At 40.9% G+C, this 26,726-nt stretch overlaps 1 protein-coding gene across 1 annotated transcript; it reads right to left on the bottom strand.

Annotated features, from left to right (window-relative positions):
• Window positions 1-388: 388 nt before the first annotated feature.
• Window positions 389-14,327, bottom strand: fam171a2b (family with sequence similarity 171 member A2b). Its single transcript, XM_086304432.1, has 8 exons — window positions 14,055-14,327; window positions 9,438-9,665; window positions 8,781-8,873; window positions 6,751-6,909; window positions 6,255-6,434; window positions 6,043-6,156; window positions 5,415-5,541; window positions 389-4,813 (listed from the first exon to the last, which is right to left on the bottom strand). The coding sequence occupies exons 1-8, from the start codon at window positions 14,149-14,151 to the stop codon at window positions 3,325-3,327; spliced, it is 2,487 nt and encodes an 828-aa protein (XP_086160558.1). The 5' UTR covers window positions 14,152-14,327; the 3' UTR covers window positions 389-3,324.
• Window positions 14,328-26,726: the final 12,399 nt, after the last annotated feature.

Raw genomic sequence — 26,726 nt, 5'->3', positions numbered from 1 at the left:
ATTTATTTTACTTTATTTATTTGAAAACACTTAGTTTTCTAAATATTTGATACCTCAGGTTTACTTTATTCTTTTATCTTCTTGTCAGGTTTTTTGCCTGCTTCCTGATTTAGTTTGGCAGTGAGTTGTGTTTTGTGTCTTGTATTTAGATTTCCTTTAATTGTATCTTTGATCTTGATTAATTTCAGCTGTTTCTTTTCCTCCAGCTGTTTCCTCTCTCCTTGATTGCCCTCAGTATCCTTTGGTGGAACATCTATTTGCCATCTATTTGTTCTGCTACATTCACTTTTCCAACAGCTTGAGTTTGCTATTTTTCTTCATGGACTTTTGACCTAATTAGAGGCTAGTTTTGATGTGGTTTTTTAAAATAAAATCCCAAACACAGACAGACCGTGGGAACAAATTTATTTCTATTTTGTCTCATGTACAGAAAGTTGAATCAATTTACAGTTTACAAACAACTGACCAGGTGAATGAAGCCGATGATTTACTGCACAGGATGAAGGCCTACAGCTCAGTCCTCTTGATGCTCTTAACTATCAAAAACATCCAGCGCGGTAGGTTGCCAGATTTGAAGTTTCCTCTCAGGGATTCGGTGTCAAATCGTTCACCAAATCTGAGAAAACACTTCATTAGCAAAACATAAACAAGCAAGAAAAGCCACAATTGCACAACTCAATACTTTCCATATCTGGTTCAAAAAAATAAAAGTACACTTACAGCAGTGGGCGCAACATTTTAGCAGGATTCGATTCATGGTTGTGCTATTCTTCAGACTTTGATTTACATCACATTTTCAGCTTGTTCCATAGGCTACTGACACAGGCTTATGAACAGCAAGCGAATGGTACAAAGGACCAACATGTCAGCATGACTTTTATACAGCCGTTTTCCCTTCATAAGCAACCCATTACTCTGCAAAAACCACCAACAAAACAGCCGTCAGCCTCGCTAAGTTCACAGTTGTTGAATAGGCAGTGGTGATGCTAGTAACAGCAGGAGCGTGTTGGTCAGTATGTTATCGTTGTAAACATTTACGACCGGAAGTGAATTTCGTTAGAACTGGATTAAGGGAAAAGTCAGTGTATCTTCATAAAGTTCATTTGGCAACACAGTCCAATGCATCATTTTGTGCCAAACATCCTTGTTATCAATAATAATAGTTAAAAAAAATCATTAAAAACACCCTATTCTACATTTAACATGCACATTGTATACACATAAAATCTCATATAGATCATACCATTTACAGGTTTCGTGAAAAAAGAGGATAGATACAAGAAATTAAGATATCCAAGGACGGAATAGCCGCAAGAAAAGTTGTCTGTTTTGGCAGGCATGCTCCCCAGAGTGACGCGTGTTGCTGTTGTTGTTACCGCAATGCAGTGTGCTTATCAGTGCCTGCCGATCTCGACAGTGAGTTTAGGTGACCGCTGACTGCATTTTAAAAAGGGACCGGCATGCCTATCACTCGATCCTATGTGAAAGAAGGCACTTACAGGAGAGAAGTGGTTCAGGCTCTGTCTACAGGCAACCCCCGCTGATCTCAGTAGGATATTTCAGAAATAGTAAGTCTTCAAGTAAAAGCGGTTTGGAACTACGCTTGTTTCTTGGCGTTTAGGGGTTGTCTAGCAGGAACTTGTAGGGGAGGGCTTTTGGTGCCTTCTGTTTATTTCATACATTCATATGCATGCAACCTTTCTATACCAAATGGTCTTTCAAATATCTGGGCATGTATTTACACAAGATAAATGGGTCATTCCATATAAAATCAGCCCAATCTGAAAAAAAAAAAAAAAAATCCCACCTGACCCCCTCAGAAGCTTCCACGGCTCCCCCCCCCCCCCTCAAATTTAATGAGGCCATGCAAATTTTTACCTTCATTCTATAAATACTGTCCAAGTTAAAGGCCCTCAAAGTACACAGGGTTTTACTTGAGTTTTTAACATCATAAATGTTAGAAACTGTGAGCAAATCAATGTTACACCATCTCCAAGTGTCACAGTCTAAAAGCCATAATGTTGCTTTTGATGAACACAGATTTTACATAAACAAATCTAATATTTCACCAGAGAAATGACATTGGTGCTCACATACTGTGTTTAATCATTTTGATAAATCACATTTATCCAAAAATTTTAGGTTCTAAAGAAGTTTTTCAAAATCCTTGAGGGTCTCCAAATTTTCTTTGGCCATTACTTTTGTTCAGCGCAAGTGTTCTCATATGTTGACCTATACTCAGAGCATCCACTCGTCCTGAGACCCTTTGGGTTGTGACAGAGTGGGTGTGAAATTGAAGTTTTTAACAGAGCTTTAATGTGAATTAAAAAGAGCTGAATTTTAAACCACTCTTAGGTATTTTGAGGGCTTATAATTGTAAAAATATCCACAGTATTAAGGTGAAATCTTACATTTCTTTATTACAGATGCTAAAGTTGTTGTATAAAAAATCTGCTGATTCAAACAGGGTCAGGTGGGAGGCACTGACTGATTTTTACTGGAATGACCCAAATGCAACAAAGTCTCTGCTGGCCAAAACTCTCACCAAGAGAAGAAAGGCAGAAATGCGTACTTTTGGCAAAATTGTACAGTAGATCACTGTGATATTACAGAGAAGATGGAGATGATGCTGAACAGTTCAAATCATTACTATTTGAGTAAGTAATTACAACACATGAACACAGTACAGGAGGAAGAGGAAATCAAGAACATCCCTGAAGGAGCAAAATGCAAGTTGCACGTTGGACTTTATAATATTTCTGTAATCTGTTCACAAGAGCTCAATGACAAACTTTCACAACTTCCTCAGACAGGGAAGCTGTTTCGGAGTAGAGAAGAAAAAAGAAGCTCACATCTTCTACAGTCATTGTGAGCATCTGGGTAGAATTAGTCCAGGGAAAAAAACCTAATTTGCCAAGAATTCCCATCCGTCCCATAAAAAATGCCATCCACTTCCAAATACTCTGTAAGTATCAATCAATAAGTTATCAAATTATTAGCAAGTGCTCTATTCTTATATTTTGCTCTATAAAATGGCTATTTCCACAGTCAGTATGTGCAATGGCTCAGACCATGGTTCAGTGACAGGTGATAGGAGACGGGGTTCACAATAAACTGGACAGATTTCAATCTACAACTCAGTGGAAACCAGAGGGATTAACTGACAGTGAGGCTACGAGAGTAACTGGCAAACACAAAGGTCAAACAACAACCTGGATATGGATTGGTGAAGCAGTGGCTGTGCTTATTGTGACCTCCCTCTCGGTGATGTGAAAGACTCCTCTTTCACAAGGCTGTTATAGTTCCAGTGTTCATTCAAAAAGCTCACTTCCTGGGGTGGAAGACCATCAGAGGCCTGTCTTCGATCTTCTGCCAGGGGCTCTTCTTGTTCTCATCTTTGTCCTCGGAATCATCCTCTGGACTGGTCATGGAGTCGCGGCGGTTCTCGCTGTTGCTGCTGCGGCTGCTGTTCACGCGGCTGCGTCCTCTTCTAGGGATGGTGGATCCTCGGGAGGACGGGCCTTCGTCCAGAAGAGGGGTTAGGGAGTTCTCCTCGGGAGAGACGGGACGTCCCTCACTGCTGCTGGGCTCGCTGTGGTCAGGGTAGGCCAGCTTGGAGTAACTCTTCCCGCCGCTGCTGCTAACACCGTGGCCCTTCCGTCCTCCCGTCCCCCAGCGTTCATCTTTTCCCTTTCTATTTCCAGCTGATTTTCGCTCTTGGGCCTCCAGAGGCGGTTCCAGGTTGACATCCCGTGGAGTGCTGCTGGAGCCACCTCCGAATCCACCACCGCCACTGAGGTCATTCCCAACATCTATGTAGGAGTGGCGCACGTGAGCATTAGCTCGACCATCAAGAGAGATGAACCACGCCCTCGGGTGTTGTTTAACTCCAAGTTCCAGGAGCTTCTTCTCTGTCAGAGCTTGCAGTTCCCCGTTCATTTGAGCCATGGTGGAATCGTTGAATAGCACTGGGATGGTCACAGGTCCCCCGGATGAGTCAGATGCCCAGCTCGGTTCTTCAGAGTCGTCGCCTTGAGATCCTCCTTGCTGTTGCTGCTGCTGGCCTTGTTTCTGGGAGTGGTGGTGATGGTGCTGCTGGCCCCCTCCCATCTGTGTGCCATCTTTGTCGTGATCCTTCTGGTCCTTGCCATCTTTGCCAGAAAACTCAGATGGCAGGCGCATGTAGTGGGCGGGGATAACCAGGGTTGGCACCATGCTACGGTACATGTTCTCCTTCATCTGGTCAATGGAGCTGCAAAAGATGATCTGACCTGGTTGGGTGTTGAGGGAAGTAGGTCGGGCAAGGCTGTCTGCTGCTGCTGCGGAATAATCCGGAGGCTTGTCGGACTGGCTTGGGACGTAGCCTTGGAAGCGAGGTGGGGATGGGGGATCGGAGGAGTACCCTCGATTGTCGTTGGCGTTGTGGTGTCTGTGATAGTCGGACTCCTTGTTGTCTTTGGGGCTGTAGTTCCGGTTGTAGTCGTCATGCAGCAAAGGGCTGTCCAAGTTGTTGGTCTCTGTGGCACGTGTAACCTTCATGGGGAAGCTTTCACCCCGTTGGGAACCTGACGCATTTTTACCCTTTGCGTGTCGTAGCATGTGGGCTGGAACATGCTTAGTTAAATCCTCCCTTGAACTCTGGTAGTCTCGCGATGGCGACAAGTCAGATTTGTCATTGGAGGGGCCTGATTCGACATGGCCTCCACAGATCAGATTTAGCCGTGACGTGGATGTGCCCTGGTCTCTCTTAGCACCGTTTAGATTGGACGTGTGAGGTTTGCCTTGCTGTCGACGTGGTTTCAGACACTTCCGTCTGAAAGATAAACAAAAACTGAAAGTCAGAAGGAAGCAAAACAGCTGCAAAAAAGGGGAGGGATTTCAAAAACTGTCTAATGAAGCAGGAACCCCATAAAGCCAGTTTTTAAGACCTTTATCATAGGCAAGATCAGTACATCGCTGGAAAAAACAGGTACACTATCTGACGCATGCTTCTTGCCCTCTGGTGGATTATTTGTGTACTGCAGTACTCAATAGCTCCCTTAATTTGTCAAAGTTCCATTTCAAATAAAGTATGAATGCTTATTGTACACAGTAAACTTTTAATTAGTTTTTCATATGTTATTTTATAGTAAAAAAAAAGGAAACATGTCTACTGGAGTATCTTTGCTCAAAATAAGCTTTCTTCGGACCTTAATTAAGCCCACATTTAAAATAAGCTGTTTTGGATGTGTAGAACAAGCCCGTCCTCTGGTAAGCTATTTTCCTTATAATTGGTCACCCCTCATAAACAGCAGGTGGGTGTGGTCCTAATTTATTGATAGTAGAAAAAAATAGGCTTTGCAGGACTAAAATAAACCCACGTTTTGCTACAAATAGAAACCTAAAAGTGAGACCTGGACCTATGCTCCCCACACCTGCAGTAGTAGAGCAGCACACAGAGCAAGATGAGCACCAACAGGGCCAGCGATCCCAGGATGGAGAGCAGGAACAGAGTGTGGTAGGTGGTGATATCCCTCAAGCCTGGATGAGACAAACCTAAACCTGCAAGACATCATTGCAAAAGTTAACTCAGATTCATTCATAGCATGTCAGCTCCCTATTATGCTGTCCAAACAACTGCTAGTTTGTCTGTAAAAGTGAGTGAGGAGGAAAGAATTTGATTTACATTGATCATGAAATAATCAGGAACTTGGTTCAGCTGATAATAGCTACATGACGCCACCCATTGGTTTTGCTGTCACCATCTTGGTGTCTGTTTCAGCCGGAGGAGTCACCCCCTGGTGGCCATTAAAAACGGATGCAAGTTTAAGGAAGCTATCATTTTTCATACGATCAATGCTTCAAACTCAAGGCTATTTAACCTTGTCCTACAAAATCACCTTGTTTATTGATTTATTATTGAGTTCCTCAGGGACGATAAAGTGAATCTTATAGTAAAGGCTTCTCCAGCTTCTTGTTATCTGTGTTTCCACAGCAGTAAAAAGGCACATGAAGAGTCACCAGTTAACATTTTACCAATAACAGCCATTTCATTTTCAATACCTGAAGACGTCGGAAAGGCAGCCAACCAGTATCCCATCTGAGGAACCACGACGTTCCAGACAAACTGCGTCCCGTCCTTTTTGATGTAGCCCGTCCCGTTCCGAACCCACAGCCCTGGAGGAAAGAAAATGATCAGCAGCCTCTAAGTACAGTCATACATACATAGTTTACATTAATAAAAGACTATTTGTAAGTTTTAGCACACAGCTTACCCGTCTTTGGCTGATACAGCCAAGCGGGCACACTCGTGGCCATCCTGTTTCGGGTGTCTGATGGCAGCGGCACAGAGATGTGGATCGGATCTGAAACGCGGATCACGCTGCCATCTTTATCAAAAAGCTGAATGCTGACCACTGCCAGCGCCGTCAAGTCCATCCACCCAGTTTCTGCACCTGTATTGGTGGTGAGGCACAAATACAAACAGCTAAAAATGAACAGAATAATAACTCTGATCTTCATTTTGCTACCAGAGGGTGGTATACGAGTGACTATAAATGACAATAAATTAGCAAAGTAGCAGCAATTTATTTACAGCAAGCTTATAGTCAGATCTGGGACAACTATTTCTAAAACACACTAAAATATCCATGCAAACTGCGGTGCAAAATTTTATTGGAAAGACCTAGAAATGAAACCTCCTCAGATGATCCAGAAAGGCACAGAAACTTGGACCACACTGTAACATCAGTTTGACAGACTGACACTGACCTGAGCTGTTGGTCTCTTGGCCCAGCAGGAAGGGGAATCCCCCGATTTCATACTGGCTCCTGGCTGTGGTCAGCACAGCAGTGAGTGCTGTGTAGTTGGAGCTGGACGGCAGCTGAATGGACTTCCTCTGGAGCTGCACCAGCGGCTGGTTACGAGCCCCTGAAAAAGAAACAATCCCCCTCCTCACAGTCTATCACGCCTACAACCACCGTGTTTGTTTCTAAAGCTCAAAAAGGTGTAACGATATATGTGTGAGTGCATCACAGCTGTACGGAGGCGGCTGCGACTGAGCTATATTTGTAATAATAACGCACAGCTCTTCTAGGCTTAAGGTTGTGGAGAGGGGTGTGAATCCTTAATTATGGCTTATCTGTTTGTTTGTTTATCTCATTATTAGCAGGATTGTGGAGGATTTGCCACAAAATTTCTTGAAAGATGGAGACTGCTACAACTCAGAAGTGGTTAATTTTTGGAGTGGATCCAACCCTGGATCCAGTAACTGTTTAACCATAGACAAGAAAAACTGGTTACACGTTCACAAATATGCATTACTTCGCACTGAAGTAAGTAAAATTAGGAAAAAGAAAACAAACCTGATCAAAATACCTGCTGGGATCCAGGAATTTCATTTATACAGGGTGTGGAGGGAATACAGTACAGTCTCAGAGCTCTGCTGTTGTGTAATGGCTCAGTCACAGGAGGGTAAAAACAGGAACCACTGAACTGTTTCATGCTCAGTAATTGATCACAATAGTTGTGGTGACCAAATGTTCACCCAGAAGTTTAATGTGCAACGCCCTCAACCTGTCCACTCTCAATACAAAGTTGTATCGAATTTGTATTCTATTTTTATCTTATTGTATATTTTATTCTATTCTGTACAGTTGTGTACATTACAGTATATTATTCATATTGTATTCTAATTTTTGCTATATAACTTTTGCACTGTCCACTTCCTGCTGTGACAAAACAAATTTCCCACATGTGGGACTAATAAAGGTTATCTTATCTTATCTTATCTCATCTGGTTGCCAGTTGGTTGTATTCTGGTTATATTCCTACACAGGTGAGGTGTCAGAGGTGTCGTGTGTGGATGCGAGGAAGAGATGACCCAAACGCAGGACATTAATTTATGAAGGATTACCACGGTGTTTATTATGGGCTGGATGAACAAATATTGACTGACTGACTGATTGAACTGAAAACACACACAGAAACAGCAGTGACAACATCAATGACAAGACAATGAACTGATGAAACTGAGGGACTTAAATACACAGGCTAAATGATGAGTGATTAGGGGCAGGTGAGTAAACAGCTGGACTCAATCTGACTAATGATAAATGGGAAGATAACTAGAACATAATGCACACAGACTAGGGCTAACACAATAAAACAGGAAGTGGAACATACGGAAGATAAACAGTGAATATGAACTGAAAATACCGGGTCAACGACCCAGGAAACCTGACATGAGGCTGTCGAGCACCATTGTAATTGTGCAGTTAAAGTGCCCCTGAAGCAACGGCATCGCTGTCTGTGGATTCATTTCTACATTTCTGTTTCAGATCTTTGAGTTTCAGGCTGAACTCTGAACATAAGCCAGTTAGTGTGAACTTCTGTGCAACAGATTTGCTATTTTCCGCATTTTGTTGCAGTTAATCACCAAAATGTCACAAACAGATTGCATGTAATTAGCAACTTGCCTCCTTTCAAATGCAAATTTATATCCGTCTGTCTCTTCTTACTGAATTTTATTGCTAATTTGACACACCAAGATTGCTTTCAAGACCAAGACAGCATCTGATTGGGAGTGGGTGCAGAACCAATTCAAAACAACCATTTAAAAGGCAACGAGATTGCGAGATTGTGATGATTTGCAATAATTCTGGTATTGAAAAATAAAAAATAAAAACTCAAATGGCCAAACTGAACAATCCAAATCACCACAACAGGACTATCGTTTTCTAATGAGTCTATATTATATTAAATATGTTCTGCATGAGGCTTTTTTTAGAGGCTGTTTTTACCTGGAGACCCAGAGAGCACCTGCAGGACGTCATCGTACAGAATAAGAGTTCCCGGCCTCTGAACGAGCAGGTACAGGCTGACTGCTGCATACACTACAAGAAGAAGAAAATGAAATCAGCAGATTTCACAGGTGCAGGAACACTGCTGAGACAGAGTTTGTTTTACGACTCAAAATAATAAAAATAACCATCATCTAGGCAAAAGCAGCTCCATAACCTCAAGGCTAAAGGAAAAAAACTGGATTCTGTGGGTGAATTACACATGACGCAGTTTTTAAATCCAGTCTCCTCGTCCTCATTGACAGGCCCGACTGAGATTTGAAAACTCCAGCGACAAAACAAAAAAGACATCTTTTTATTCCCACAATTAGAAACAAGAGATCCTGTGATCCTGTTCTAAAAAAAACCTGAGCTGTGGCACTACCAGGCTTTATGCAACAGAAATGCTGCTTCCATTTTAATCACAGCAGTATTGAAGCCCAGCGCACCCTTTGGAGTAACCTTAAAATGGATGAGGTAGGTCAACAGGTAAAAAATACTTTTTATACTTTTTAGGTTTTATTATCTACTGGATGTATATAAAAGATGGACATAGCATCTAATGTTTCTATATCCGACATTTTAAAGCAAACAAGTCGTAAAATGCGCTGGACTTACGCGGGATGCGGCTGGAGTGCCAGGGCACAGAGTTGGTGACGTAGTCTTGTTTGGAGGCTGTAATAATGACCCATGTTCCCGCACGGTACAGGAAGTTGACTCTCACCACGCCATCCTTGCCAGCACGGCTGGACGCCAACAGGGTCTGGTTGCCGTGTACTTCCACCTGAGCGTCTGCCAACTGGGACAGGTCGCTGTTGTCGAACACCTGGACTCTTATTTGCACCTCTGCAAGGAGAAAAATAGGGAGAGTAATTAGCCAGTAGCTAACTGATGAGTGTTTTGAACAAACAAGGCTAATATTTAGTCAGTTATTGAACAAAATAAAAGATATTTCTTCTATAACATTTCTGTCATATTAAAAACGAAGCTTTCCGATTCACCAGTCTTGTGTCTTGTGTCGTCTCATTAAACTGCAGTTTTAAAGATCTAATTACACTTGAGTATGGCTCAATTTATCAAGTCACCCTCAGCTGTCCTACAAGGACGGCATACTTATGCAGCAGCGTTACAATGTCATTCAAAATGACCTACACGGAGCGAAGGCCGCATAATTACCATGAAACACAGCATGTGCCCCAACAGGTGAAATAAAAACATTAAATACACTTTGTATTTTATTTACTATAATAATTAGAATTGCCTGAGGAGATAATCAGGCTTTAGGTTTAATCACATTAACAGAGATGGTTTTTGTATTAAAAGTTTTCTGAAAAGTTATGTTTAAAAATGGTAATGTTAAATTTCCTCAGTTAATTACTTACATTAAATAAGTTCAAATTAAAGTAATTAATGATTTTTGCTATAAGTGTTCAGAAAGTTTATGTTTAAATATGCAAATATATTCCTATTAAGTAAGTATTAAATTACATACGTACAAGTGACAAAATTGGGTTAAATAAACACTTTAACTTCATTTTTCCATAAAAGAAAGATAATAGAAGCAAAATGGCCCAATATTTAAAAACATATGTTTTTGTCTATAGTTAGCAAACAGCACTGTTAAATCATCTAACAGTTCATATCGACTCATAGATATTCAGGATGTTTAGCTGGCAATAATATTTTTTGTGCTGATGAAAAAAAGTCATGGTGATTCTCAGTATTAACTTACTTTCATGTATATAAAAGGTAGTTTCGTTTTTTAAAACAATGAATCTCTTTTGCATGACTCTATTAGACTAAATTCAGTTTTATTTGTATAGCGCCAAATCACAGCAACAGTGACCTCAGGGTGCTTTATGTTCTGAAGTATGTTATAAAATAACACAGCAAAAACCGCAATGATGAGCAAGTGCTTTGGCGACAGCAGGAAGGAAAAACTCCCCTCTAACAGGAAGAAAACTCTGGCATAGCCATTAAGGGAAGGGAAGTTATCTGCCACGACTGGCTCGGGGGTGAGTGGAGGGGGACAGGACAAAGAACCGCTGTGGAAGAAAGCCAGAGATAAATAATAAGTAGTAATTAAAAGCAGAGTGGTGTATAAACACACAGCGAGTGGAACAAAAATCTAAATAATCTTATTTATCCTTTACTAAGCATTTTAGCCCCTCCCACTTTAAGCTGGCTTTCTTGTGATTGGTTGACCCTTGTAAACTGAAGGTTTGAACATCAGGTGGGTGGGGCTTCTGTGCCTGAGATGAGAGCTTAAAGGTATCTCCTCTTACTGACATCACACAGATCCAAGACCAGAAAAAAGTTGCTTAAAGCTGAATGTGTAGGTCAGTCTGCAGCATGATCTATTGTGCATCCACCATAGTAACAATATATCTACGTGACAGAAAATTAGGAAAAGCATAATAGGTCTCCTTTAAGGGCATCGGCGACTATAACATCACCAGGAGGTGTAACTTATGTTGACCCCACAGCATGTATATTATGAGTCAACAGATGTGACTGATGAAGAATGCATTCAGAGTTTTAAATGTATTGACCGGTGAGCTGTGTGCGCTGCTGCTGCAGACTAATCACTTCCAGCGGGGGATGATTGTTGTTGTTAGTTTGATGATGATGTTTGTAGTCATCACAGCCACACCCGCCATAAATCCGTTGCGTGGCTATTTCCGCCCCTCATCCCCTCATCATTCTTGTCAGCTCGGGAACATTTTCTCATCTCGTCTCTTGGACGACGTAGATGTGGGTCATGCTGGGGATGTTCCCATGGATACAAGCTGACACTCCAAAAAGCTGGCTTGTTGTGTTTCAGTCCCTGAAGGACTGTGAGCTAAAACCGCGCAGGCCTCCAGTGACAAACCCCTCGATGCACAACTCTTCCAGAGACAGCAGCTAATGGCTGCATTCAGATAATAAGCAGTATGTTTGTGTGTGGGTGTTTGTGTGTCCATATCCACGGTGCATGCATAAATGCTGCCATCCATTAACATAAATTGTCCAATAAAGGCTCCTTTGTGTGTGTGTGTGTGTGTGTGTGTGTGTGTGTGTGTGTGTGTGTGTGTGTGTGTGTGTGTGTGTGTAGAGAGGATTTCCTCAATCTGGGCTCCTCACTTGAAGGCTTGAAGCAGCTCCATTGACACAAACACAGAGAGTCACAGTGAGACGCGGTGGGAATTTTTCACTCCCTCAGTGTCCTTCAGAAGTGATTCAGTAGACGCATCTCAAAACACAACTTAAATTCACCGAATGGTTGTCAAAATCGAAGGCAGGAAGCCTCTTATTTCTTGTACAGTTTGTGCTTTTCTTTTAATATAATCGCCATAAACTCTTCTTTAGGGACTGAAATGTCAAAGTGCCATTGTTTTTGAACCCATTATATGTTTTACAGGAAGATTATTTAAAGGCTCTGATTGTGTTTATCATACCTGCGCTGTTTCTGTTATCTCTGACGTTATGTTTTAAAGTCATATGCAAAAAGGAGTAAACCTGACTCAATACGGATGCAAAGAAAAATCTGCAGATGGATTACGCTTTGGTGTAAGCTTGTTTTGATTTAATCTATTTCCTTCCAAAACAAGCAACATCTCCACCAACCCAGATAGCAAACAATGTATGGTCTGTGTTTCACATCTGGAGTTTACTTATTAGTAATGTTTGGCCTCGACTAACTCAGGCTTTGTCAATTAAATGACCAACTGTTAGAAAAGAGTTAAATGTTCACAGAAATTCAGTGTAACATCATAAAAAGGAACGAGTGAGCCAATATTTGGTCTTACAGGGTAAGAAAATGATTTAAAAAAATGTGTTGTTTTTTTTAACTAACACATGTTTGGACTTGCTTTCAGCCACATGTGCAGTTTTCTCATGGGCCACATTTGTCTTCGACCAACAATGTTGGCTGAGGGTGAATCTGGCTGCTCTGACTCAGTCACAGGACCACAGTGCAAGGGCCTGATCTCAGATGTGTCGTGACAGTAGCTGACCCAAAGAACACCTGCCAGGGCTGTAACCGAGCAGTAAGTACATAAAGCGGCACAACTTAGACCCGAATGTGTCAGCAATCTGACATTTCTAAATACAGGAATAGATTTGTAGCATTGTGCAAATGCTTGCAGGTCAGGAGAACTGCTGAGCTGTTCCCGAAACAAGCCTGACGCATCAATTAAATGACAATTTCCTCCCTCGAGGCAAAGGTGCAAAATCTATGTTAAAAAGTTAGTTTAACAGACAAAACATTTCTTAAAGGAGAGGTGGAAGCAGCATTCAGAACCTTTTTCTAAAAGTAAAAGTGACAATATGAAAACTAAAGTGAAGAATTATCAATAGAAATCCACTTTTCACTGCACAGAATAAAAGATACAGGACCACTAAAGAACATTTTAGGAACGGTTTCGCAATCTTCTGTAGTTCCAGGTTATTATTAGCTTGCTTTTGAGACTCTACAAATAAGGACGATGATTAAAAAGAAGAACATTTCCTTCTACGGTGTGGAGCTGTAAACGGAGAAGGTCACAACAGGAAAGCACTGCAAGTGCAAGTAACTCAAATACTGTATACTCAGTTACATTCCTGCACTCTCTGTGCCTGTGACCATTCATGCATGTCAAAAATAGCTTCAGGCATGCATAATGCAATGTAATTACATAATGTCCTTAAACATGCACCACAATAATATAAACACGGAGTATGTTAAGGCCTCTGCTGAAGCATTATTTAACGGAACAATAGCGGGGGGGTCTCATGCAGGGGAATTGATTTTGGAGTGAAGAAATCTAAAATGTTGGCTCAGGGACTGACACATTTCCAAGACCGCAGGCCCTCCTGCTCTCACCGTTACTCACTGTGCAAAGCAACAATGACACACATGAAGGCCCGGCTTAGTTGGGCCTGACACTGCACAGGAACAACAGACTCGGGCCTGCGCTCACATCTGAATCTCTCACATCTGCACAGCACGGGGACATAACCAGCTCACGGCCACCAGCGTGGCCTCTCTGTCAAAGCAACTCGCAGATATTAAAGAATCTATACCGCCAAAAGACGACGCTATCCCGGGGCAAGCACGGCAAAAAGCCTCGCCTGTCATTAACCGTAAATATCTTTCAGGTTGCCATAAAATCAGGGCGCATCGCTGCACAGATCGACTGATTGTCGACAAAAGCCGTAAAAATGCAACCACTCCCATCTCCTCATTGTGCCGCATCCCCCGTATGGCGAGCTTACCCAGTGCTCCCTGATCTGGAAGAGATTTGGCCAGCGCCTCCCAGACCGCGCACACCGACACGAAGAGGAGCAAACGGGAGATGCAGTTGGCTGGCATCCTTGCAGCTACATCTCTAGTCCCAGACCGGCGGCCGTGTGTCCATATTTCGGATTTTTTTCCCCCCTTCAGACGTCTTTGAATGGAGCCGAGATGCTGCCGACTGTGTGGGCTTCGCCTTGTTTTTATTGTCTGAGGAGGAGCGCAGGAAAGAGAGCTACGTTTCCCTCTGCTGATCTCCAGTGGAACAGCGACCCATCTGCACTACTCTGATACCAATCTGGACCCTTCGTGGACCTTGAATCGGGAGGTCAAAGTCCCTGCTCAAATAGTGATTATTAATTATTAGATTATTAATCTCAGTTTTTCATCTTTTTTTTAATCAATCAATGCGTGAAACAGAGGGCATCTTTAAAAGCCTGTATTAGGATAAACCTCAATAACAGACCGGTAATTACTTCAACCAAAATAATAATCTAGTTCATCAGCATTAAACAAGGACAGATATAACAGCAGGATAATGCAGTGTTGTTTCTGATGGCATCCGTCATAATAGGTGCTGACCTTTTGCTAACCATGTATTTTAGAGGCCAAAACTATGGAAGCCTGTTTCCGCCACAAAAAAAAAAAAATCCATAACTCAAAATTTCGACTTATTTTTTCAAAATTTTGACTTATTTTCTCAAAATTTCGACTTATTAACTCAAAATTTTGAGAAAAGTAACTCGAAATTTCGAGTTAGGGCAGCCAATCAGTAATCTATGTGAATGACGTCATTTCCTTGTTAGCGCCCAGGTATAAATGCTACAGCTAAGCTACCGGTATTACATCCAGTCATGAATGCACAGATTGCTGAGTATTTTCAGTGTGGCTTCAAAAATGATGAAATCCTTGTGTTATTAGCGGAATCACATGGCGTTACTATCAGCAAAAGTACTCGCGAAAGCGCCAATTTATTGTGATCAGGTTTTGAGTGCACGTTACTCTGCGCCATATGCTTCCGGGTAACAAAAAGTGATCTCATTCATGTAGATTACTGATTGGCAGAGCTAATTCCGTTTCTCCAAATTTTGAGTTAATAAGTCGAAATTTCAAGAAAATAACTTGAAATTTCGAGTTATGGATACTTGGTTTTTGTTTTTATTTTGTTTTTTGTGGCAGAAACGGGCTTCCATACAAACTGACTGATAGCTGGAGTTTAATGATACAAAACCATCAAATATTCCCACCTGAAAAGATGCTAAATGTTTTGTAGTTTTTTGCTTTTTTTCATGATAAAAAGAATCTAAACTGTTACCGGACGTCCCAGCAAATTCATCCCAAGGTCAGACTGCAATGCTCAAAAAAACTACAGGCCTCAAAATGTTTTTCCATGACAGTATAATTAGAAGAAAACCGAACAAGTGTGGTTTATTTGGAAGGTCTGCAGAGAGAAAGCTGTTCTCTGTGAAAAGAATAATGCAGAATAGCTTCAATCTGTATCTGGACAAACCGCAACACTTCTGAAACAATGTCCTTTGGACAGATGAGACCAAAATGGCGATGTTTGTCAATGACCAACCACGTCTGGAGAAAACCAAACACAGCACATCAGCACAAACACACCATACTGACTGTCAGCACAGGCACGGAGGGCTGATGAGTTGGGCTTGTTCTGCAGCCACAGGACTGGGTGTCTTCCAGACACTGAGTCGATCGTGAACTCCTCTGTATACCAAAGGATTCAAATGAGACTGCAGCTGTCTGAGAGCTAAAGCTCTTCAACCTCAATGAACTGAAACAAAACAAAAGCCTTTCAGTCACAGCTCATCCAAGTGTCCATCGACCTGCATCAGGTCCTACAGGAAACTATTACTTTAAGTTATTGCTGTTAAAGTTAGTTCTGAAAGTATTCAATCACAGGTTGTACTTGGTTTTGTTTGTTGCAGAGTTCTGCAAAAACGTTTTTTTGTTTGTTTTTTAATATAATGAGTTCCTCTTCTGTGGACAGGTATAAAAACTTCACTAAATTATTTATCAGTCACCTTAAAATATTTTTGGCACGTTATCTTTAACTTTCCCACCTTTTTTTAAATCTTATCTTACATGACTATATATGCCTGACTGACTGAGCCTGATTGATATACGATAATATAACTTTTTTTTATCCCTTTGAAACTTTTTCTGTGACCCCAGTTCTTGAAATTGGACTTCTTCTTTTAAAATCTAGCTTTATTCATTTTAGTCACCACTCATTTGCAAGGAAGAAGTCACCTTCAGGTCCAATAATTAGCCCTAATGAGTCAGTGTGTGTATTCGGGTGTTTTAGTGGTTAAATCTTTTTCAAACGTTAACTTTGAGAGGCTTCAGTATTTCTCTTAATTTGTGCATTTACAGTAAATATCAAAGGAAATTTGATATCCAGCCAGCATGAAAAGCCTATAACAAGAACAATGTAATGCAAAACTGAATGTAGGAAAGTAACACTTTCTAGTTTCTGAAAGTATGCTTGTTTAGCGTCCAGCTAAAAAACAAAAGTCAACTCTAGATGTGGCGCTGAGCTGGAGCAGGGGAGTCAAACATAAGGCCTGGGGGCCAGAATTGGCACGTGCCATGCTGATAGATGTCTTTCATATCCTGCAGCAGCATTTCTTCATCATGGAGAAAAAATGTGACATACTGCTGAAATTAAATTTCCTTTTCTCATGTTAAGACATTTAGAGGATTTAATGTGAAAATATATGATATGATACAATATGATGTGATATCAGTGTGAGCTGTGTGTGGCTCTTGTTGTAAAGTCAAAAGGAATAGCTATAAACACAAGGGATGCTCGGACATTTGACTACAAGAATAACAAAAACCTCCAGTAGCTGCGGAGGCTGACTGGCTGGAAACAGGTGTTGAGGACAACACAGGTGAAACTAATCAGAGGGGGGAAACGATCACAAAAGAAGGAAAACCAACCAAGATCAGTCAGAGACGTTATAAGAGAGAGAGGCAGTGCTCAAAGAGTCCTGAACTGAAATCAGTAACAGAAAAGATGGCAGCAGAAGCAGAATTTAGGAGGAAAAAAGTGTTTTTGATGCAAAGTTTTTAAACTTTTTCACTGTTTTGTTACTGGTGATTCTATGCACGCACCTTTTATATGTTGTTGATCATTTAAATTATGCTAAATCTAAATAATGCTTCAAAATAAATAAATGTGGTGACTTTTAACGACTTCTGGTTTTGCGATGTCTGCTATTCTGATGAGGAGCTCGGTAAATCTAACTATAAATCTGTCTGTCTTTGGTTTCTTTGAGCAGAAAAGTTAAAGCACAGTGATTTTTTTCTCTCGCTCTGTTATTCACATCAGGGCAGAAATCCACAGACGGGCTTAGTGCTGGACTCTGTTCAGATCTTCCCTTCGATCCAGGTTTCGCTCTGTCTGCTTTCATCACTCACCAACGGCAGCCGGCTGTCATATTTATCATCTTTATTATTTAATTTAAAATTCTTTGGCTTGAGGATTTTTTTCCCAGGCGATGTACAGAGGTGTTTGTAGATTTATTGTTATAAAAAAAAAGTGATACATTTGACACAGTGGTATTTAATTTTCATTACAGAAATCAAATCTCCTGTCTGTGGGGCTGCAATGGTTTTTCACATCTGCTTAGAGGATTTTATTGATGTATGAAATCAGGTGAAAATTTAGAAACTGTTTGGCTGAGCTCAAATATGAAGGAACAGGACAAAACAAACCTATGATATTTTAACGCTCTGCTATGGAGTTCAGTGTAGTCCTGGTTGTATGGATTCATGCAAATGTAAAAAGAGGTTTACTTCAAACACAGACACGTGGCTCATGTTTAAGACGAGCAGCAGGTGGCAGAGGTGAGAGAAAATGATGCCATTAGATTAAAAGATCTTGTGGAGGAAGGTGGGATTTTTCAAAGCATCGTCTCTGAAAGTGTCTACACCTGAGACAGACATGTCTGACTGCACAAGCGTCAAGCTTAGGCGCTTTCTTTTTTTGCAAAGCTAAGATAGTTGAGTTGGATGCAAATGAGATGCTGCACATTTTTATGTGTGTGGATGAGGCAGGATTTGACTTGAATAAAGTAAAGAGGCCTGAGTGGATGTGCCAGACCACCACAATGAGTGTTGCTAATGCTCAGCATGGGGTAATTTACCATGCTGCATCCTTGGGAGCTGCTCCACAGACTGGCTTCTTCAGCTGTTGTACATGGCCTCTCCAGTGCCCTCATTCCCCCAAATGAGAGGCTGACTATGAAAGCCAATATGCCACCCAATGTGGAAATTTGTAGGTTTTCACCACTCGAACCATGTGAGGGAACGGATTGAAAGCCACCAACAGATAATAATGAAGTTCCTGCCACTGAAGTCATTTAAACCCTAGTAAGGAAGTCTTCTCTGTTTCGAGGTGGAAGGTGTATGATTGAGAAATTCATATTCAGATGTTCTGACTGTGAGGACATCACGCCACCGACTTGTTGAGGCTCAGGAAGGCATATAAAAGACACTCCCCTCTGTGTTTCAAGGGAAGTGATTGGATGTGATGTAGGAACAGCGATGTGGTGTGACACAGATGACAGACAGGATGTTCCTGTAATATTTCATTTTGTTTACTTTTATGGTAATTTTACATTTATGTTTGTATATATACATGTGTGTTGACTCTACTGTACTATATAGCTCCTGCTGCTGGGTTCTATGTTGGAGCCTTTTTTTCTTTGTTTCTAAGACATATAGTTTCACGTGTCATTTTGCGTTTCTCAATTTCTCTTTAGTTAGAGGAGTTCAGACATTCAAGAGGGGCTCAGAGCCAGCTGAGGTGGTTCAGGCACTTTACACGGACACCATCTGGGTGACGTGTCCTACCGTGAGACCCTGGGATAGACCAAGGACACACTGAAGAGATTAGATCTCCTGGCTGACCTGAGAACACCTCGTGTTCCCCAAGATAAGGTGGAGGATGTGGTTGGGAAGAGGGAGGTCTGGGCTTCTCTGTTTAGGATGCTATCCGCACAACCCGGTCTTGGAGAAGCAGAAAATGGATCAAATGAATGGATCTGCAATATTTGTATAAAGTTTGAAATAAATCCTTAAAGTTTCATTTTTGTGTTAACACTTGAACACTTGTTACTCTACATTAGGCCTGTACTTTTTTGCAGTACTCTCTTCAAAGAGTACAGTAAGGTTTGGGAAGAAATATCAAAACATTTGGGATCTTAACACAGAGGTGAGAAGTTTTTATTCATTGGCCAACATCATGGTCTGTAAGATTTATTTTAAATGTTTTTCTTGTTTAGCTCTTAGTTTGGGATTTTCTGTTGCGATTCCTTGAATCTAGTTTCTGATAACTTAGCTGTTTTTAACTGTCATATTTCTGTTGTTATGTGTCTCTAGTGTCTTTGTTAGATTTAACTTCTGTCTCATCTTTGTTCACCTGCCTCTCATCACCCTGCTGTGTCCACTTCTCATAATTACCCTCCTGTACAAAATGTTTTCTTCAGTCTTTGTTTCAGCATGCTGTTAACCTCCCTTATGTGTTTCTGGTTGTGTACACCTGTGCACATCTTTGGATTTTGACACTTTATGTATATTAGTCCTGGATTTATTGTACACGTGCCAGAATAAACAGCTCACCTTTGTTTGGATTTGGGTCCTAATTCAGTCGCTAAGTGATGGACTTTGAGTGGTTTGACATTTGAGAAAGGTTCAGATTGCTTCAGTGTCTTTTGCACAGATTATTATGAGAAATGGATTAAAAGTGGTGAGAATGAACTTTCTGGTATGAGAATTGCTTCAAAAACTATAAAGCCCAGTATAAGTTTTTCTAAGTCTGTATAAATCCATCTACTCATGACATTTTACTTCAAGGTAATGTAATTAGGAAGGGGGAGTAGTTTTTTTTAACTGTTTGACTGCAGGCCTTATCTTGGCTTAACATCCACCAGAACTCTCTGAGACCTGTTCTATAAGTAGGATCTGAAATCATCAGCAGGATTTCATCTTAAACTTTGGGGTTAACCCGTGTTTGATACATCACCATGGTAACTTGTTCTCACCGGAGTGCATTCCTATGGTTAATCATACTGTCAACATTATCTGCTCTGGAGGAGGTCATGTGCCAGATTAGAGCTCACCGCTTTAAATCTCCTACCGACCAATCAAATCTCTGGAAAATAGCATCACTGTTCCTGAAAGATCTCTTGAATCTGTGCACAAAGAAGTGGGAGGAAAATGAGTTTTGAAACTTTGCCAGCGTCTGCTGCTGCTTGGAACATAATAAAACAGATTAAAGCTGCTGCTGACACTTTTGAACGGACAAAGGGATTTTTAATTAAGCTCATGAGTGAAGTGATGACTCTGCATTACATTCTTCAGCTCTCAGATCAGGAAGCATCCTTGAGCCAGCAGGGGAGGGGGATGTTTGGGCACACACAATCAGCCATTGTTCTCCTGGAGGCCTCTCCATCACATGTTTGATATTGCTTCATTTTGTTTCTTTGAAAACAGTCAAGTGATATTCCAGAAAGCTGTTGAGCAACAAAAAGCAGCAACATGGCATCCATGAAGGAATCAAAGGACTGTAAATGTGGAAACTGTCAGCACACATTTAAGTCTTTCTGCTGCTTTCATCTAGTGAGCATATATTTCATCAAAGGCAGATGGTCGCCTGTTCGATGTCTCCTTAGGAAATGAACGATAAAGTGACAGAGGCTGGTTTATATGTGGAAGTGAGAAAGTGCCATTAAATGCTCACTAAACATCCTGATCTAGCTTTACAGAGGCAGTTTAAATTTGCTGTGCTGCATTTAATAAACAACTTTTATTCTATTGTATTTTGTATTTTGATCTGAAAAGTTTTATACTGTGATATGTATACTAGGAGACTGTAATAGGTGTGTACAGTGTGTTCCTATACATGACAAAGGATTTAATTTTTCTACAAATTTTTCTAGAAAAAAAAAATAAAATAAAAAATAAAAATTAATTATATGTTCATTTGTGCATAACTGATATGATTTAGATATTAAAGTTTGACCATGTTAACCTGTGTTAGCTGAAATTCCTTATGTGAAGGTTGTTAGCCAGATCTATTATGTTGATGACTGATAATTATGTTACAGTTTTAACTCAAATTTACACAAAGGATGAGACAAAAAAAACCCCAATTGTTACATCAGATATTAAATAATATTCAATCCAAGGATTCAAAGTTACTTTGGATGCAGTTTAACGAGCTTTGGCACAGATAAGCTCTTTCAGCTTTCCACAGGTTTTTGCACAGGCAGGCTGACACATCAGGAAGAATCCCACTGATCTGGTGATGAAAGGGCAGCTGTGGTTAAATACTGCAGGTCAGTACTGATTAGAAACAGGTGTGCGAGCAGAGATAAGTACAGTTAACAACATACACATGCAGAAACGATAGAAAGGTGGTTGGTCTCAGCCTGAGAGGACAAGGGGAACATGACCTACTCACATATATTAAACTATTTCCTATCTTTGGACATTAATTTTCATACAGATGCTTTGTGCAAAATTGCATTTGTTGGGTATTTCACAGAGGACTCATTCTTTGCTGCACCAGTCACTTCAGTGCAAAGGACAGAGCAAAAAAAGAAAATTGAAATCTTGCAGAATAATGTCAGGATGTTTTTTCTTTAAAGCTTTAATGCACTTGTTAAATGAATGAACTTACTGCAGTTTTTTGTCTTTGTCTTTTGTTGCACTGTATTTAGCTTTTGACTTCATTTCACCTTTGTTTTGTCATTTTATCTATAAGATGGATCGATGAATATTTAGTCAACATCTAGCCCACTTTATAAAGCCAGTAGATTTCTCCCTGTGGTTAAGTGGCCTTTTTGACTTCTTCCCACACTCCAAACATGCATGGGTTAGGTTAATCACCCATAGGTGTGAGAGTGAATAGCTGTCTCTCAGTGTTACCCCTGTGATAGACTAGAGACCTGTCCAGGGTGCACCTACATTTCACCCCATGACAGCTTGGATAAAATGAACGGAGGATGAGGAGACATGTTGGACATTAAAATCTGGACATAGACAGCACCTGTGAGTCAGGTACACCTTACTGTACTTCTGCAGAAGACTGTATGAGAAGGACCACACCTGTCAATCATCTATCATCACTGTCTAGTGGATTGTGTATCAAGTATCCAGTGCTGTGAAGCGAGGCAATCTCTTGTGTGAAAAAAAACACCCAGATGAACGGACTGTGATGCCCTAATGCACCACTAACTGCTGCGTAACAGAGACACGCCAGCAGCTTTGACAAAACAGCATTAATTGACTCCCCGGGAATAAGAAAGAGAGCGGGTAGTTTGGCAGGCTGGGTGAAGGGGGGCTGTTGTTTTGTAGCAAAGAAGCTGAGGGAATGTACCAAGAGGAGTGGAAAGCAGGGGCCAGAGATGCAGGTCTGAGCAGGTCTGGAGGGTCAAAGTGAGTTTAATAAAGAAAATGCAGAATAATAAACACAAGTCTTGCTTAAAGCGTGGACACTGACAGCTCTGGCATGTGCTTGAAAAGGCTTCATGTTTGATGAAATGGTAACTATGAGGCTCTGCTCCACTCGATATACTGCAAACCCTAAGGGAGAGAGAGACTCTCTCAGTCAGTCTGACCAAGATGCCAACAGGGAGTCAGAGGGCTTATGTAGGAACTTATACCAGGAGAGTGTGCAAACAAGCTGGATTTTCTGCTACAGGTGAACAAATAGTCACAAGGCCTTTAAAAAAGGGAGACTTACACAAATGCAGACTAAGACTATTTATTTTAAATTAAATAAACAAGGAAAGAACTTATCCCCGATTCTTTTGTCCCCATGATAGAACAGAGAAAACCGACTCATAGTGTGTTAAAACATTTATATTTCTTTTTAAACATTGCTTATATGGAAAGTTCCTCTTTTCTGTGTCTTTATCTATTAATATGCCTGTGCACTAAAACTTCCTGTTTTTTAGTCTGGGTGAGCACTTTGTGAGTCAAAAGTGGCCTTGCTCTACAAGCCTTCATTATTAAAGTACATAAAACAATATAATAGGAAAATAAGGATACTAAGGATATTGATTTCATGACAAACTCAAGCTAACTATGGTGTCTGTAGTCGGCAGAATTAGTCGTATAAATAAGTGTGTTGTAACAAAAAAATGTATGCAAAAGTCAAATCAAAGAGCAACCAAAATCAAAAACGGTATCCCCACTCGCTGTCTGAGGAGGGTGCACAGTATCCTGCGGGACCAACATCACCCTGCGCGCCACCTTTTCCATCTGCTGCCCTCAGGGAGAAGGTACAGGTCTATACAGGCCAGAACATCCAGACTGGCCAACAGCCTGTATCCACAGGCTGTGAGGCTCCTGAACTCTCTGCCCCCCTCTCACAGACAATAACCATATCCAACTTCTTAATAGCAATGAACTGGTCTGCATTGGTGCATCATATCTTTATTCTCTTCCCCCTCCTGCCCCCCCCCCCCCCCCCCCTCTTTCTTAAATAGATAACTATCATATCTGATATCATATCTCACAGTACAATAATATTGAATGGGTTGCATTGTTGTATTTTGTCATGTTTCTCAGGTCTTTGTCTGAATTTCTACGAACATTATTGCTAAGGATTGTCTTATTGCATTGGAGTCACACTGGGTTAAATATGTACACTTGGGTTTTAAGGGGTATTTATTATTTTCTTCTTTTTTTTGGGTTGTATGGAAGCCCCAAACGCAATTTCATTGTTCTTGACAATGACAATAAATAAATAAATACTAATACTAGGGAGGAGAGGCTCTGAGGGCTTTTGGCACATCAGTGTCACTGATGTGAAAACGAGCTGCACCAGCCCTCCAGTGCCTGCAGATTAGACCTGCCACATAAAAAGGCTGAAAGGAAGAGGGGGTGGAGTGGATCATCATATGAAGCATCAGAGATGGGTTATCTGTTAAAGCGAGACACTGAGCACGAGTCATATGCAGTTAGGATACACCATCATAAAATCTAACTTGCAGCATAAACCAGCATGAGTATGCTGGTTTATGCTGGTTTATACATCTATAGTGTCTCTTACCTGGACACTACAGATGAGTACCGACTTCCTCATGGAGAGTGCACAAGAAGTCTGAAACACTCACCCTCTGATCTCTAACCCTTCATTTAACCTACTGAGATGTGCAGCTGTGGAGCCAGGTGCTAAATCAGTAGCACCTGGAGGTTCTTACATTGTGATTATAAAATGATATAATATAAGTTTTTCTGGGCTTGAAACTTTGAGTTAAAATCCACAGAGAGATGACCGGCTGAATTCTCCAGCTTGTCTGATACTTCCTGCCAATCTGCATGTAAATCTCAAGTTTCTTCATTTATTAACTTTGTGTATTATGGTTACTATGGTGCATTATGCGTTTCTGTTTAGTTTTTTTATTATTATTTTGATTCTTTGGGGTTTTTTTTTTTGTTTGTTTGTTCTAATTGCTGATTAGGCTTAAAGCAGGAAAGCCTCTAAACTCCATAAATATTAGAGCCCTTGGTCTTTATTTAGTCCTAGCTTATATTCTGAGTTGGTTATTTCTTATGCATTTTGTTCATTCCATATTTCTGTTCTTTCTTTCTTTTTCTGTGTTCATGCCATCAGCATCCAGTGTACTTTTAAGATTATGTTTCGGGGTTTTTTTGTGTTCAGTTTTACTTCCCACCTAATCCTTTGTGGGGAAGGGCAAGGCAGTTTCTCTGTGAGTATTTCACCCGCTTATAATTGCTTTCTCTTGTTTTCTGACCGCACCTGTGCCCTTAATTACACTGTATCTATGTGTGTGTGTGTGTGTGTGTGTGTGTGTGTGTGTGTGTGTGTGTGTGTGTGTGTAGGCAGGCTTGCCCCATGGAATGTAAAAAGCAGACATTAATTAAGACCAAAGTTGAAGCAATCTCTCGCCTTACATGCAAAGACTGCACTGTCATAAAGCTTCTAGCTTGTTTGCACAAGAAAATTTAATTAAATTTCTGCCATCTTGTGGCCACAGTTGGCTATTGTCTCCGGAAGCTGGATTAACGCCGCTCGCTTCTGATTCCATTTACATCCGTAGAACCTTAATTGAGAGCAGCATGCCGGATAAACTGTCCCAGGCTTTGCCTTTACTGCTCTGAGATCAGAAACGATCTGTGTCTTGTGTGGAATAGTGCTAGCATTAGCAAAGAAACAATCACTCTGATTTGTTTTGACAGATGTGTTTTCTCTTGCAAGCCACCTCAGGCAACATGTGTGATGTAGAGGAGTTGGAGTGCAGTGTAAAGAAGTTTTTAGAGATGGAGAGGGGAACTCCTGCCATACATGGTTTAAAAAAAAAAGGGCAATATGAACAGATGCATATGCTGTATCAGTTAGTATCTGAGAATTCACTTGGGTGTACCTGTGTTTATCTGTGTTTTCTTGCTACTTTTACTAAAGGAAAGGTTCTAAACAATTTCTCCAGCTCTTATGACGACCAAAGAATAGTAATTTTTAAGATTCTTGAGCCAGATAGATATCTATATCGATCATCTAGATATAGATGTGTTTCTGTTATGTTCTCCTCTCATTCAGCACACTTTACTCTTGGGTGTTTAATTCATTTATTGCCTGTCTTTCATGCTTTTGCATTCCTTTTTACCGTTATGGACTTTATAGTTTTGGGGCTTTGTATCAGCCACAGTAAAGGATCACTTCTATTTCGTGCTTGTTTCCCGTCTTCACTCTAAGCTGGACTCATTCATTGTGCTCTTCTAAACTAAAAATGAACATGATCTATGAAAAAATAAAAAGACCCAGACTTGAACCCTGAGCCTCTGCACGAAAAGCCACAGAGGCGACCAGCTGAGCCGTCCAGCAGCTCTGACATTTGAGCCTGATATTTCTGTACTAGATGATATTTGGCTTCATCAGCTCTCACAAAGAAGATGGTCAAGCGGTCAATCTGAAATCAGAGCAACGGCGATGGACACAGACACACAACTGGATAACATGGAATCAAATCTGCACTCCTTTAGCACAAAACAAAAGTGCTAAAGGAGTGCAAAAAAGAAAATTGAATTCTGAGTAAGACATCATTTTAGACATAAATGAACCTATACTGGTAATAAATATGGACAGCAGTTTGGAATTGTTAGGGTACCTGGGTCGTTGACCCAGTGTTTTCAGTTTTGTACCTTTATGTGTTCGCATTTTGGTTTATTACTGCGAAGGTTTTGGTTTCTGTTTTGCATTTCTCTTTTCCCCAGTTCTTCTTGGTGTGTGATTTTGTAGTTCTTAAGTTTGGTTCCATACTCCCTCTGTTCTGTGTCCAGTCAGTGTCTGTGTCTGCCCTGGTCTCACATCTCTGTTCCCTCTGTTGCAGTCTGCTTGTGAGTCTGTGTCTGTAAGTTCAGTCTGTGTTTCCTGTTTTACTTTGAAGGTCCATGTCTTATGTTAATGTGTCTGGTTTCACTTCCTTTGTCTCGTTAGCCCTGATTTGTCCCAGCTGTGTTTCCCTCCTGTTTCCCATTCTGTGTATTTAAGCCCTGTGTTTTCCTTTGTCTGTGTCGTGATCTGCTATCATATATCCTGTGTGTGTCTGCCCGCCTGCCCTATTTGTGTCAAAAATGATTTTCATATGCTCAGT

The sequence above is a fragment of the Aulonocara sp. 'chitande type north' Nkhata Bay genome, linkage group LG8, assembly GCF_057382095.1.
Source record: "Aulonocara sp. 'chitande type north' Nkhata Bay isolate Kocher_YH1m ecotype deep benthic linkage group LG8, A_spYH_male_GT1.1, whole genome shotgun sequence".
In the NCBI taxonomy this organism is placed as follows: Eukaryota; Metazoa; Chordata; class Actinopteri; order Cichliformes; family Cichlidae; genus Aulonocara; species Aulonocara sp. 'chitande type north' Nkhata Bay.
Note: the sequence above shows the minus strand (reverse complement) of the source record. Positions and strands in the feature narration are given on the sequence as shown.